Raw genomic sequence first — 12,012 nt, 5'->3', positions numbered from 1 at the left:
GTCAATGATCTCCACACTATAGCCCAAGAAGAGGGCTTTTGATGCCACTGGAAAATTGCCAAGACGTTATGCAAGTTCAACAGGAATCCAGAGGTGAAATGCTAGAGGAGGACATGCAATCAGTAATAGCATCTTATAAACTAAAATGTCACTACTTAGGGCTACAAGCATCTTTTAAAGCAGTTATAAAATCTTGTAAAATCATTTCTTGTAAAATCATTTCTACTGAATGGAACTTAGGGGAGAGCAGTGGAGGGTCATTCATCTTAAGGCACTGCAGGTGGAAGAAGAGACTATAGTAATGGAATGGAATGCTGGCAAGAAAAAAAAATATCCTTCTGGACTCCTTGGTTAGCAAGCTAGTTTTGATTTGCTATTATGTGTTTTTACAGGGTCTCCAAGTCAATAGTGCAAAACAAGTCTCATTCTGTAGGTTCAGGGGATTTTAAAATACAAGTCTGAAGGCCTATAAAAAAAAGAATTATTTTTAAATGGATAGATGGTACAGCACTCTAGACTTTATTGGTATCTGGTTAGTCCTGGTCAGCATGGAAATTTGACTCCTAGTACACGATCTCTAAATTGCCTCCCATAAGGAAATCATTCATGTTATCAGAGTTTTGATTTAGGGTCAGCCAGTATTGAGTTATGTAGTCTTGAAGAATAATAAAGGATCAGTTCTTTTAAGTGAAGAATCTGTTGAACTAATAGCAAACCAGAAACAGTACCACCCACTCCTCAGTGACCTTTACTTAAAAAAAAAATAAAATAAAAAAATCACAAATAATAAGGAGAAAGGTAGTTGTTAAAACCACACAAGTGCAGACACTGCAATTTTAACCCTCCTAATGTTTTGGGGTCTGATCCCAACACAAAAAAAATTCTCATGCCTGTGTCTTCATGTATTAAATATACTCAAACTATCAGGTCAATCGTTCTGCATTGGATTTATCTTGTTAGTTATGTTTTTGCATAGAAAAAAGTCACTAATGGTATTAGAGTTAAACCCCAAATTACACAGGTCTTCCAGCATCATTTTGTTTGGAGGCAGGAGTTATGATTAGATGGATCTTTCAGCATTGTTCTTATCATCATACCCATAGTGTCCTCCTGCCAAAATGCACCAAAAGATTTGGGGGGTCTCTGAGATCTTCCCCCTCCCCAGCATAACATTTGGCTCATGTGTCACTCCAATTGTCCAAGAAATGGAGTTTCTTTCAAGATTATACTGTCAGACTGATTTTTTTTTTTTTTTTGAAACCTGCACTTGCTAGGAGGAGTTTCTGGGGAAGCCACACTTAACAAATGCTGATATTGGGGAAAGATTCGCTGTTTCTGGGGCAAAGACTCATTGTTGCATTGCACTTGCACATTGCATGTCTGAATGTATATATTGTGGGGATTTTGAGTAAGAAACAAAACAGATGCTTCTCAGGGGCCTGGGTACAGACGTGGTGAAAGCACTGGTACAGGAAGGGAACACAGCCTTGTCTCGGGTGACAAGGGCAGCAGCATTGAGTGTGCTGGGTATTGATCCAGAGTGAGCTTGAGAAATGGGGAAGATGTTACATCTGTTCTTGAGTCACTTATTTGTGCCATTTATTTAAAGTAATAAGCTATGTACTGCCACTGGACCACATTTGTGACTTATATTGTGGCTCTTGCTATGCGTTTTCATTGTCTAAATATGGGGTCAAGTTCGCCCACCAATACCTGCATAATATGTACTTTTCTAAGACAGTGTTTGATCCTGATGTCAGTTACACCCAACACAAGTACCGTGTCATGTGCTTCTGAATCTAGGAAAGTTTCAACTTGTTATTTATAGTTCACTGGTTACAATAAAGTCAATTTTAAATGCATTCTGTGTGTTTCTCCCCCAGTTTTGACAGCTATGACCCAACTATTTCCCTATCAGGGTCTTTTTGAATTAATATGAGGGTTAAAAATCAATTCTCTGGACTGGGTACCAATGAACATTAAACCAATAAAGGGGTTTTATGAGGAAACTTGAGAGAGAGAGAGAGAGAGAGAGAGAGAGAGAGAGAGAGAGAGAGAGAGAGAGAGAGAGAGAGAGAACAACAAACATGCTGAAGAATCCTGAGCTGGGTTGCAGTCTTGAAATAATAGCTTAATGCAATTCAATTCTTACTGGTTGCCTAGAAACCAACTTGGAAAAAAAAAGTAAAAGCACAACTATAATGGGTACAGAGGGCTTAATAAGGGAATTATTGATGCCACCAAACTGTTAGGCCACCATTTCTTGTTTAAAAAAAAAATCCACCCGAAACCCTTCGACATCCCAAACACCAAGGCCGTAGACCCAACAAGGTGAAATTACATAATGCTAGCAGTTAACACTAGCAGAGGAGCTTTTGACATTCAGATATTTTTCATCACTTCTACACTAGATCTAAACTTACTTGTCAAGTGGTCTCTTTAGGTAAAACTTTTGTAGCAGGATATAGCTGCAGCTATGGCTATTGCAAAGAAACCAGTCCATTTCATTATAGTCACAAAAGGGTGTGCATTAGGCTAGTGGAACAGGTTGCAAAACCAGAAGCGCAGAGCTTTATAGATGCTTCTGATGGATTAAGATTCAATGTATATAGAGCATTATTGTCCATGGACTACAATAAGCAAGGACATAGCTCTAAGGCTGACTCAGGTTGAAGAACATTTGGGGATGAGATTTTTTTTCTTCAAGCTACCGTCTATTAAGTGGTTATGAATATCATTTATGTTAGTGGGGGAAAAAACCCATCAAAAGGGCCTGAGCCTTCAAACATTTCATCATGTGTAGAAATTTATGCACCACTGTGCTGGCCAATGTTCAATGAAGCCAACGGAAAAAGATTCCCAACATTGACTTCAGTGATCAAGCCTATTGTGCCTCAAGTATTGGTGGACCAAAAGCTGAAGTCTTTTAACATTAAAATGTTTGACCTGCAGGGCTGAGAAATCTGGTACTGATCCAAGATCTACTCCAAAATGAGTCACACAGCTTGTACTTATATGGTTAACCATATAGTGTATAGCTCTCAAACATAAAACAATTAGACCGCAGACTATAGTCTGCCCAGTTTTATGGCTTGAAACAGTTGTTTAGGGAGTACATTTTTGTATCTTAATTATTTTTGATAGGAATTAGGTCACTTTAGTTTAAAATTCAACTGAACAGCCACCTTTCTGCTCATTACTTTTGGGCCTATATGTGATTTATTTACAATAGCAGCAAAGGAGAAAATACCATAAAAATTAGTTGCAAGCCTTTGAGAGTTAAAGCCACAAAACAGTAATGTGCAAATGCTGAGCTTAAAACCTACACATTGTCAGTGTTAATTTAGGTAGGACAGATCGTATGTTAAAAATAATCTTAAAAACATGATTCTATTGAAACTTTAACATACTGCAGTGCAAGTAGTCTTGTGTTAGAATGTACAACAATACTAAACTCAGGAATGGTGAAAGACATATTTACCTTTGTTAGATACCTATTATGTACATAAACAGCATTTTAAGTATCATTAATCATAGGCAGTAATTTTATTATAAAAATGAAGCTTTTTAAAAATATGATTATTAAAAATGAGCTTAATACTACTTATTTAGATCAGTTCATAGAGCTCCTATTCCTAGTGCTAGGATAAGGAAAAAACACAAACAAATCAACTGTCCAAAACAAGCTGATGAAAGGCCCAAATACACACTATAGAGCCTGAGGTTTTAAAAAAAAAAAAAAAAAAAAAAACCCACCACCGAACCCCATTCAATCAATCATGGACACTGACTGAGTTCACTGCAAGGTCAGAAAGCGAACAAATCAGAGGTCCTCTACAGAGATCCTGCTGTCAGCTCCTTCCCATTTAAGGCTCTGATTTTGGAGAGCACTTAAGACTATCCTTTAAGCATGTGCTTAAGAGCCATCAAAGTCAAGGGGACTTTAGCACGCTTCCTGAAAAAAAAAAAAATCAGAATATTTAGCCATTAGTCAAAAAGTACTGTATTGGAGCTTGAACCTGCATTTATCCAAGTCAATGTAAAGCTCCCATGGACTTGAAATAGAGGAAGATCAGGCACCATTTGAGCCCTCAATCAAGGCAGCTCTAGTGGAGAATCTTGGCTGACTGACCTCATACCTCTTGAAAGAGAAAGGATGTTAGTCATTTCAGACTCAAAGCTTCCAGTGTTCCACACATCTGCTAACTTTACTTTTAATCACTAAAAACTATTTACCCAAGAAATAATGAAGTTACTCCGAGGTTGTAGAAAACATAATTTACTCTCAATGTGACCAGAGATTTTTGCCTCAGTTGCCTAAAATGCCTTAGAACACTTTAAATTGGAAATTTGTGAAAAAACCTCAGGATGGTTTTCAGAAAAATGATAAACTGCTTAATTGGACATAAGAGTCCTGATACTATCACCACTTGTTTTAAATGCTCAGAACAGTAATTAGTTTTAAGACTAAGTCTGTAATTAAAAATATTAAGAATAGTTTACATTAGAAAAATCTAGTAATAGTGGCCTTAGGATGATGCAATATAGTGGAAGACCCCCTTCTTGGTCACATAGGGATCCACTGCCTAAAAAGTGGATTCATTACATCATATGATGCAATGGTAAATTCCACTTCCTGTGGGAAATAATTCAGCCAAATCCCATAGAGATACATTGAAGCCCATAGGAATACATGGGACTTTCAAACAGGAAGTAGCTAGGATTCATCCAAAGGTCAGCTGAAAAACTCCACAGGAATATGTTGAGACCATAGAAGTCTATGGGAGGAGAAGGTGCTACAAAGACATGTGACTAATTAAACATATGCTAATCTCTGGAAGCTGATTAACTAAACTTGTGTCACATGTTGGTACACTGACAAATTAGCATACGCAAATCCATGAAACTAATTATCGTAATTCAGCCAATGAGCTGTAAATCATATACAAAGGCAACAGCCAGCAGAGTGCCTTGTAGAGGACAGGCACCTGAAGGAGAGCAGAATGCTGCAGGATACCTGGAAGAAAGAAGACACTCTCAGAACTGCAGCAACCACACCAGTGGAACCCAGCCAGGTAAGAAAGCTAAATATTGCCTTCAAGCAGCAGAGTAGCAAGCTACCCACGATCACAAGCATCGACAGTGCTCACTAGCCTCAGACAACGCTCACTAGTGGCCATCGCTCACAAAGCGGCTCCTACTACAACAGCACCATAAGCCATAGCAAGAGCTTCTGCTAAGTTGCTAACAGCCTTTTCACCCTAGCCACGCCACACGGTAGCACCACAACCCATACTTGCTAGCAACCTTCCCAAGCAGCCCTCGAAGAAAGCAGTAACAGCAGTCCATCCAGGGTTCCCTGGTTGCCCCTGACAATGGCTGTTTCTGCCACCCAGCCAGCAGAAGGCCACCACAGCTGTTACCTTAGCAGGCTTCCATATCAGCTACCTGCATAGCCGCTCCACGCCAGCGACCCACAAACCACACTCCCGAGCATCAAGACAGAGCAGAAGGATCAAAGATGGTCTCCGAGGAATTAAAAGGAAGTTTCCTGTAAGCCTAATCTTTCTCTTTACTCATTTATTCCTCACATGTATGGGTTTCAAGTGTAAATAAAGCTGAATGCTTGTGGACTGAGTGAGATAGTCTCCTACCCATTTAGTAACCACCAGGCCAGCGCTTACTAAATACTTAGTTTTTAAGTATTTAATATGGAATGTTTAGTAAATATATTAATACAATATAACAAACATGTAACAAGGTATAGAGTGAATGATTCTATTATTGTTATATGCCAGAATTAATTTTAGTGTTGCATTTTTATTTGCCACACCCCTTCATTCCTTTAACTGTAACCCTATTTTTATCTACTTTTTTTTTAAAAACACTATAACCACTCACTTCTAAATATTTTTGTTTTCAAATAATTTGCTGCTCGCTTGCCTGTTCTTGACCGTCCTTATCCCCGTCTTTTCAAGGGAAAGTTAGCAAGCTGCGGCTTTCCCTGGAATTTCCTTTAGGGCAGACTACAACCTTGATTATCGGATTAGAAAAATTAGTAAAAGTGATTTCAAATCTTCTGGTAACATCAAGGGATAATTCCCACAGCATTTAAAGTATACTTCATGAATCATTTTGTGTGCCCTTTATTTTAAATCTGTCTCTCCCCCTGCATTCCACATTTGGGATTTGGCAAATTTTGAGGTATGACTACTGTAATATCATACAGGGAGAAAGGTGGTTTCCGCATTATGGACCCATCTATGAACCAAGGAACTGGATTTTTAATTTCCCTACCACAGCTTTTAACAATTTTGTCAGTTACATTCTGAATGCAGAATCTTTATTACTCACTTAATTTCAGGAGATGGGTCACTGGGCAAACTCTCAAGGTTCCCATAGCAAAGGGGTGGGTGGAGAATATTAAATCAATCAATGATGGAACAAAACATACTACTAGTCCCTGGAGTCTTAAAGGGATATATCATTATTTTTGATGTGCACAGCTAGTGAATATTTTGGTATTGATATTTCAATTATGTTGATTTGTCATTTGTCTGTATTTTGAAGACTCCTTAGGGTCCTAAAGTAAATATACATGCAACAACTGCAAAAAAAAAAAAAAGTTATTCTGATGCACTGGGTAGATAATCTGCACAGCAAAAATTGACAAATTCTATATGGGCAAGAATTAAAAAAAAAAAAATCTAAAATAAGCATCATGGCCTTGATGCTCCTTTCAAAGAGGATGGGGCTTTAAACATCAGCTCCATTGGAACTAGGACTAGTCCCTACTGAGAAATACATACCAGTTTCCTTCCTCAAATACACACCTACCTACCTACCCCTCCCATTGAGCTCAATTAGGAGTTGTAAACATGTCTGAGGGTGACATCTGGCCCAGTATAATGAGTACACTATACAGTCAGAACAATGAAAACTATGAGGCTAAACAGTTGCTCCTGCCTTTGGCCCCTTAACTCCATTCCAACTGCCCTAGAAGGTTGGATGGGAATTCCCCAGGCTCAGGAGAAATCCGCTTGAGCAGAGTCTGTGTAGCTGGTTGTACAGCACCTACTCCTAGTAGGAGGGAGGAGGCATGACCCAAGCTCCTTATATTCTACTGATTCCCACTGACAAAACTGCTATGGGGTTCACTTTTGGATAGTGTAATCCAGGGATGCCCTGACTTACACCAGAGGCACCCTGTCCCCCATGACTCCTCCTCGGGTCCCTCACTGTGTACAACTGAGCCAGAGTCAAAAATTTGGCTCATGCTTTATAAGGGCCCAATTCTGCTTCCACTGACTTCAGCACAGCAGATCGTTAAAGAGGCGGCTCTGGATTACAAGGATCAAATCCTTCCTTCAAATACACATTCACAGCTCTGACTGCAGTCCACGAGAGTTTGGCGCATAGCTACAATTTAGCCCACGCTGTTTGTTGTTTAGGACCATCCCAGTCATCTGTAATTTCTGCTTTCCATTTGTTCATTCTGTTTCTTTACATGAGGAACCTGTATATAAAACTCAGCATCTGTATTTCTTTACTCTGTTATTTGGAGTTGGTACTCTGAACAGAAGATCACTGAACCTGCATTTCAGGCTTCTAAAGTTGTTTATTTTGGTCCAAATGACTAACTACACGTAACAAGTATTTTAAAATGCTTGATAGGCTACAGTAGATTTTTCATAGCTGTTTTGATTTGATGGTTAAATATGTATTTTATATTGGTTAAGTTTCAGAGTAGCAGCTGTGTTAGTCTGTATTCTCAAAAAGATAATTTTATTTATATTTTATATATTTATAATTTCTATATTGGTTAAGCTATTTTTCTTTAAGAAGAGGTGCTTCTGAGTTGTTACAACACATATAGCAATAAATGCTAAGAAACCTTTTGCATATTTGATTCCTGATATGATTGGCCACACCAGTCCATGTCATCAATACTTGGAAACATTAATATCACATTATTCAGATGTGCTTAATGTCAGTTGTATGTCTGCACTCTAAAAATCCCTTTTAAGAGAGAATGTAAAATTGAACAAATGCTAAAGATGTGCAAACATGTATGTCCACAGTTTGTGCCTTTGTCTCTTGGGTTAGGCATATAATACTGGACACCAAACTTGGAAACTATTGACATTTGCAAATGTTTTGTAAACCACACACACTACTTTTTATCCAAAACATACCTCAGCTCAAGTGAATCATTTAGGATGCACGTACTTATCTTATTTAAAGCATGTTTGTATTCAGAAAAATCATACGAAAATGGCACCTTCATATGAAACATCTGTGTCTTCCATATCAGAGATATATTTTACTGACAAAATGAGGTTTGATTACTATGATGTCAGACAGCTAGAGGATGTCAGGTTTTCTATTCTTCCCCACAACATTTTTTTGATTCAGAAAAGATGTAAGAAGCAAAAAGAATTCAACTTCACTTTCATTTCAGACATCAAGTTGAAGGGCTTGAAGTCAGACAATTTTTTACCTCTAAACTGAGCAAAATGGATCCGCAAGACCTTTAGATGGAATACTTGACAAATATAAAAGCTCAATACTATTTTAAAAAGATTCATTTTGCTGACTGCAGGAGCACTTGAAACTATGGGAGGAGACTTAGGTTGAAGACTATGATACAGTGTATGCCTTCAAAATTATAGTTAAAAAATCCCCTCACAATCTTAGCTGGTGTACATTGGCACTTCTCTATTGTAACGTCATTGACAGCAATGATTTACAGCAGGATTTGTTCCTTGGTTTTTAAACTTATAATTAGTAGGCACTATAAAGATATTTGTAAGCCCTGTCTTCTGGAAAGGGGAAGATGTCCTTTTAGGTCTGAAAAATGAATAAGTATTTTATTTTTATAACTGTTGGAATCAGGGGCGGTGAGTTATATCTCCACATGGTGCCTTAGCACCAGTAATATTCACAGCCCAGGGGCCCAGCTCCACCAATATTTGGGGCTGGGTGCCCCCCCACACCTCCCCCGAGTGTCCCCCCACCCCCTCTAGCTGCTCCTGGCCTCCCCCCCCCCCGGGCTCCGGAGCAGAGCATCCCTGCTCCTGCCTCTTCCATGCAACTCCATGCTGCCTCCCTGCAGCAACTGCTGCCACAGGGTCCTAGTCCCCCCATCTCCACTGCCAGGGCCCACTGACTCTGAGCCTGCCCTTCCACCAGCACAGGGGACCCCTCAGCCGACAGTCACCACTCCTGCCCCATGCTGGGCAAGGAGGCAGCCCCACCCCTCACCCTCAGTGAGGCTACAGTCAGGGGAGGAGGCGCACACAGCACCCCCCCGGCACCCACCATGGGGGAGGCGAGGGAGATTCCTGGACCTGAGAGGGGCCCTAGGAGCACATGCAGTGACAGTGGTGGGGGTGAGTGTGCTGGGGGGGGGAAGGGGAGGTCCTCCCCCAGAGCTCGCTGCTGCCGGCAGGGAAAGGGCTGGGGGGAGTCCTCCCCTCTGGCCCCTATCACAGAGCAGCCTGCCTGCAGCCCAAACTCATCCCCAGCCCTGCCCCACCCCAGAACCCACAATCCCAGCGAGAGCTTTCACCCACCACCGCACCCTCAATCTTCTGCCCCAGCCCTGAGCCCCCCCACACCACAAACCCCTCAACTCCAGCCCCAGCCAGAGCGCTCACCCCTGTACCCCCTCCCATCCCCAAATCCCCTCCTAGAGCCTGCACCCCAATCCCCTGCCCCAGCCTAGGGCCTACACCCCAGACCTCCTCCCCCCACCCAAACTCCCTCCCAGAGCCTTGGGCAGATGGGGGGCAGAGTTTGGGGGGGCAGAGTTTGCAGGGGGTGGGTTCTGGGCACCACCAAGATTTCTATAAACCTACCACCCCTGGTTGAATACAGAGTCAATTCTGGATTAATACTGTGTATATTAATCTTTAGCCCAGAATTATTGTTAGCAGACAAGATGAAAAATCCTAAAACCTAGTGTTTTTAGTGGGAATGGTGACAGGTCCTTTATTATAGCAAAGTGAACATAATTTTTATAATTCAAATACCCAAAAATTTGACCACATGATAAATGAATGGTGAGATACTCATGTCATGCCACTTCCTCATGTTTTTTAATGTAAATTACTGTATTGTAAAAAACCCCTAACCCTTCAATTTTCTTCTCTTTTCCTATTGTTTAGCTGATTTTTAGCATTAGTTGAACTAAAAGATGGAAAAAATGAATATAATTAGAAGTATGGAACATGAAAAAGTGCCTACACACTGAAGAGCTTTTTGCCTTTTACTGTCTTCACACACACAAAAAAGAACATTAGTCTCATTAATGAACAAACTCAGAAACTGAAACATAAGAAGGCTATTGATCAGGCCATAATGACATCCATAAATTAAATGGAAATACAGAACAGTTGAGGTTGGGGTAGGGAGGAAATCCCTAATCAAGTTTGAGAACTAATCAATAGTTATAATTCACAATTTATCCTTTCTATTATATGCAAATTCACTTGCAGCAAGTATGCTGCTTGGACAGTAAAGATCTCATTTGCTTCAGTCTAAAGCTAGTGTAGACTTATTCTCTTGGGTTATTTCAGATTAAGACTAGTTTAAAAAAAAGAGTAGGATGCATCTTTAACTTATTGTTTACTAATTTTAGAAAAAAGTTACATACATGATCTTTGATAAATTAACTTGGATATAACCATAAAAAAAAAAGCCACCCATAACATGGGATCTTACTGGTGTTAATGGAACAAATCCTCGTGCAGACTGCCAGAGAAACATGTATGCATCCAACCGCAATTATGCTACACAAATGTGACATATATAATGTAACTTGAAACCAAACCCCAAAACACATCCTTCTACCATTTGAGCTAAATATAAATATCATATTCACAGACAAATTTCCTCATTAAGATCAAGGTGTTTGTATCCTGTTACATGTACCTATATTGTTCTCACTCACCATTGGGGCATCTCCTTGTGGCTGACTTTCAGGATTAGCTCTTACAGGGCCTGATGTCTCGAACTCTTCAGACAGGTCACTATTTAGTCCTCCTTCTCTAGAGTATCAAAGTCCCACTGGACAAGCTATCCATAAATCATGTCAGGCAGTCTTCAAGTCCACATCCAGTCCTACTTGTCCAGTGGCTAGTAGGCTCCCTGGGCTGGAACCTGGAATAGTGGGCAGACCCAAGTATCCGTATGCCTAAGGACCACAGTCTACTCAGACCCTAATGCTACTTTCCAGGGCTCCTTTTTACCTCACTTTTATCTCATGGCCCACCTCTGGATTTACCAGACCAAATTTCCTCCACTCCCAGTGGCTACTCCACCCCTCTCAGCTCCTTACCAGACTCCAGAGTGGGATCCTAAGAGTAGTCCAGAATGGGATCCTAAGGTTTACGCTCCCTCTAAAACACCCCCTAACCGACTCCCCTCCATTTCGGGGCATGACTTCAGAGTTCCTCCCTAAACTCACTTTCTGGCTTTGTACAAGCTCAACCTGCCCAGCTGGGCTTCATCTTCAATTAGATTTTATCAGGCCCTGGCTCTCCTCCAGGTGCAGCCTATCAAGTTAATTGGTCCTTTTTAACCTAGTTTGGGAGTGGGTGGGGGGGGAGAGAGAGAGAAAGACACCATCACAGTAGAATATAGTGCCAGGATTAGGGTAGAGCTAAATGAGAGCAATGAAGGTAGTCTTTAGTTAATACCAGCCTTCATTAATACCACCCATACTAATCATTCCCTCACCCTCAAATATCAGGTACTCTGAGTCCTGCTCTCAAATCCTGAAAATATCAAAATGAATAAAAGCAGATCCTTGGGATTTAGGCTCTGTGCTAGAAGGGCCCTTAAGTTTGCCAGCAGAAGGCGCTTAGCTGATCAGAGAGCCAGCTTCCTGAAAGACTATAGTCAGGACCCAGGCAGGGGAACTGAGTGCTTCTGTGATCTACCCAGATCTTATACAGTGAGTTGTTTTTTTGAGCTGAATAGGCCACTGTAGGTTGGATAGCAAGGGGG

The 12,012-nt window shown here is 40.7% G+C and overlaps 1 protein-coding gene across 1 annotated transcript in view; it reads right to left on the bottom strand.

The window, feature by feature from the left end:
- Positions 1–11,482, bottom strand: part of GRM7 (glutamate metabotropic receptor 7) — a 587,975-nt gene extending 576,493 nt beyond the window's left edge. Inside the window, exon 1 of the mRNA XM_043518831.1 lies at positions 10,955–11,482. Coding sequence (XP_043374766.1) covers positions 10,955–10,957 — 3 coding nt within the window. The 5' untranslated portion in view covers positions 10,958–11,482. The remainder of the gene's footprint in view (positions 1–10,954) is intronic.
- Positions 11,483–12,012: the final 530 nt, after the last annotated feature.

This window comes from Dermochelys coriacea, chromosome 7 (assembly GCF_009764565.3).
Source record: "Dermochelys coriacea isolate rDerCor1 chromosome 7, rDerCor1.pri.v4, whole genome shotgun sequence".
Taxonomy (NCBI): domain Eukaryota; kingdom Metazoa; phylum Chordata; order Testudines; family Dermochelyidae; genus Dermochelys; species Dermochelys coriacea.
Note: the sequence above shows the minus strand (reverse complement) of the source record. Positions and strands in the feature narration are given on the sequence as shown.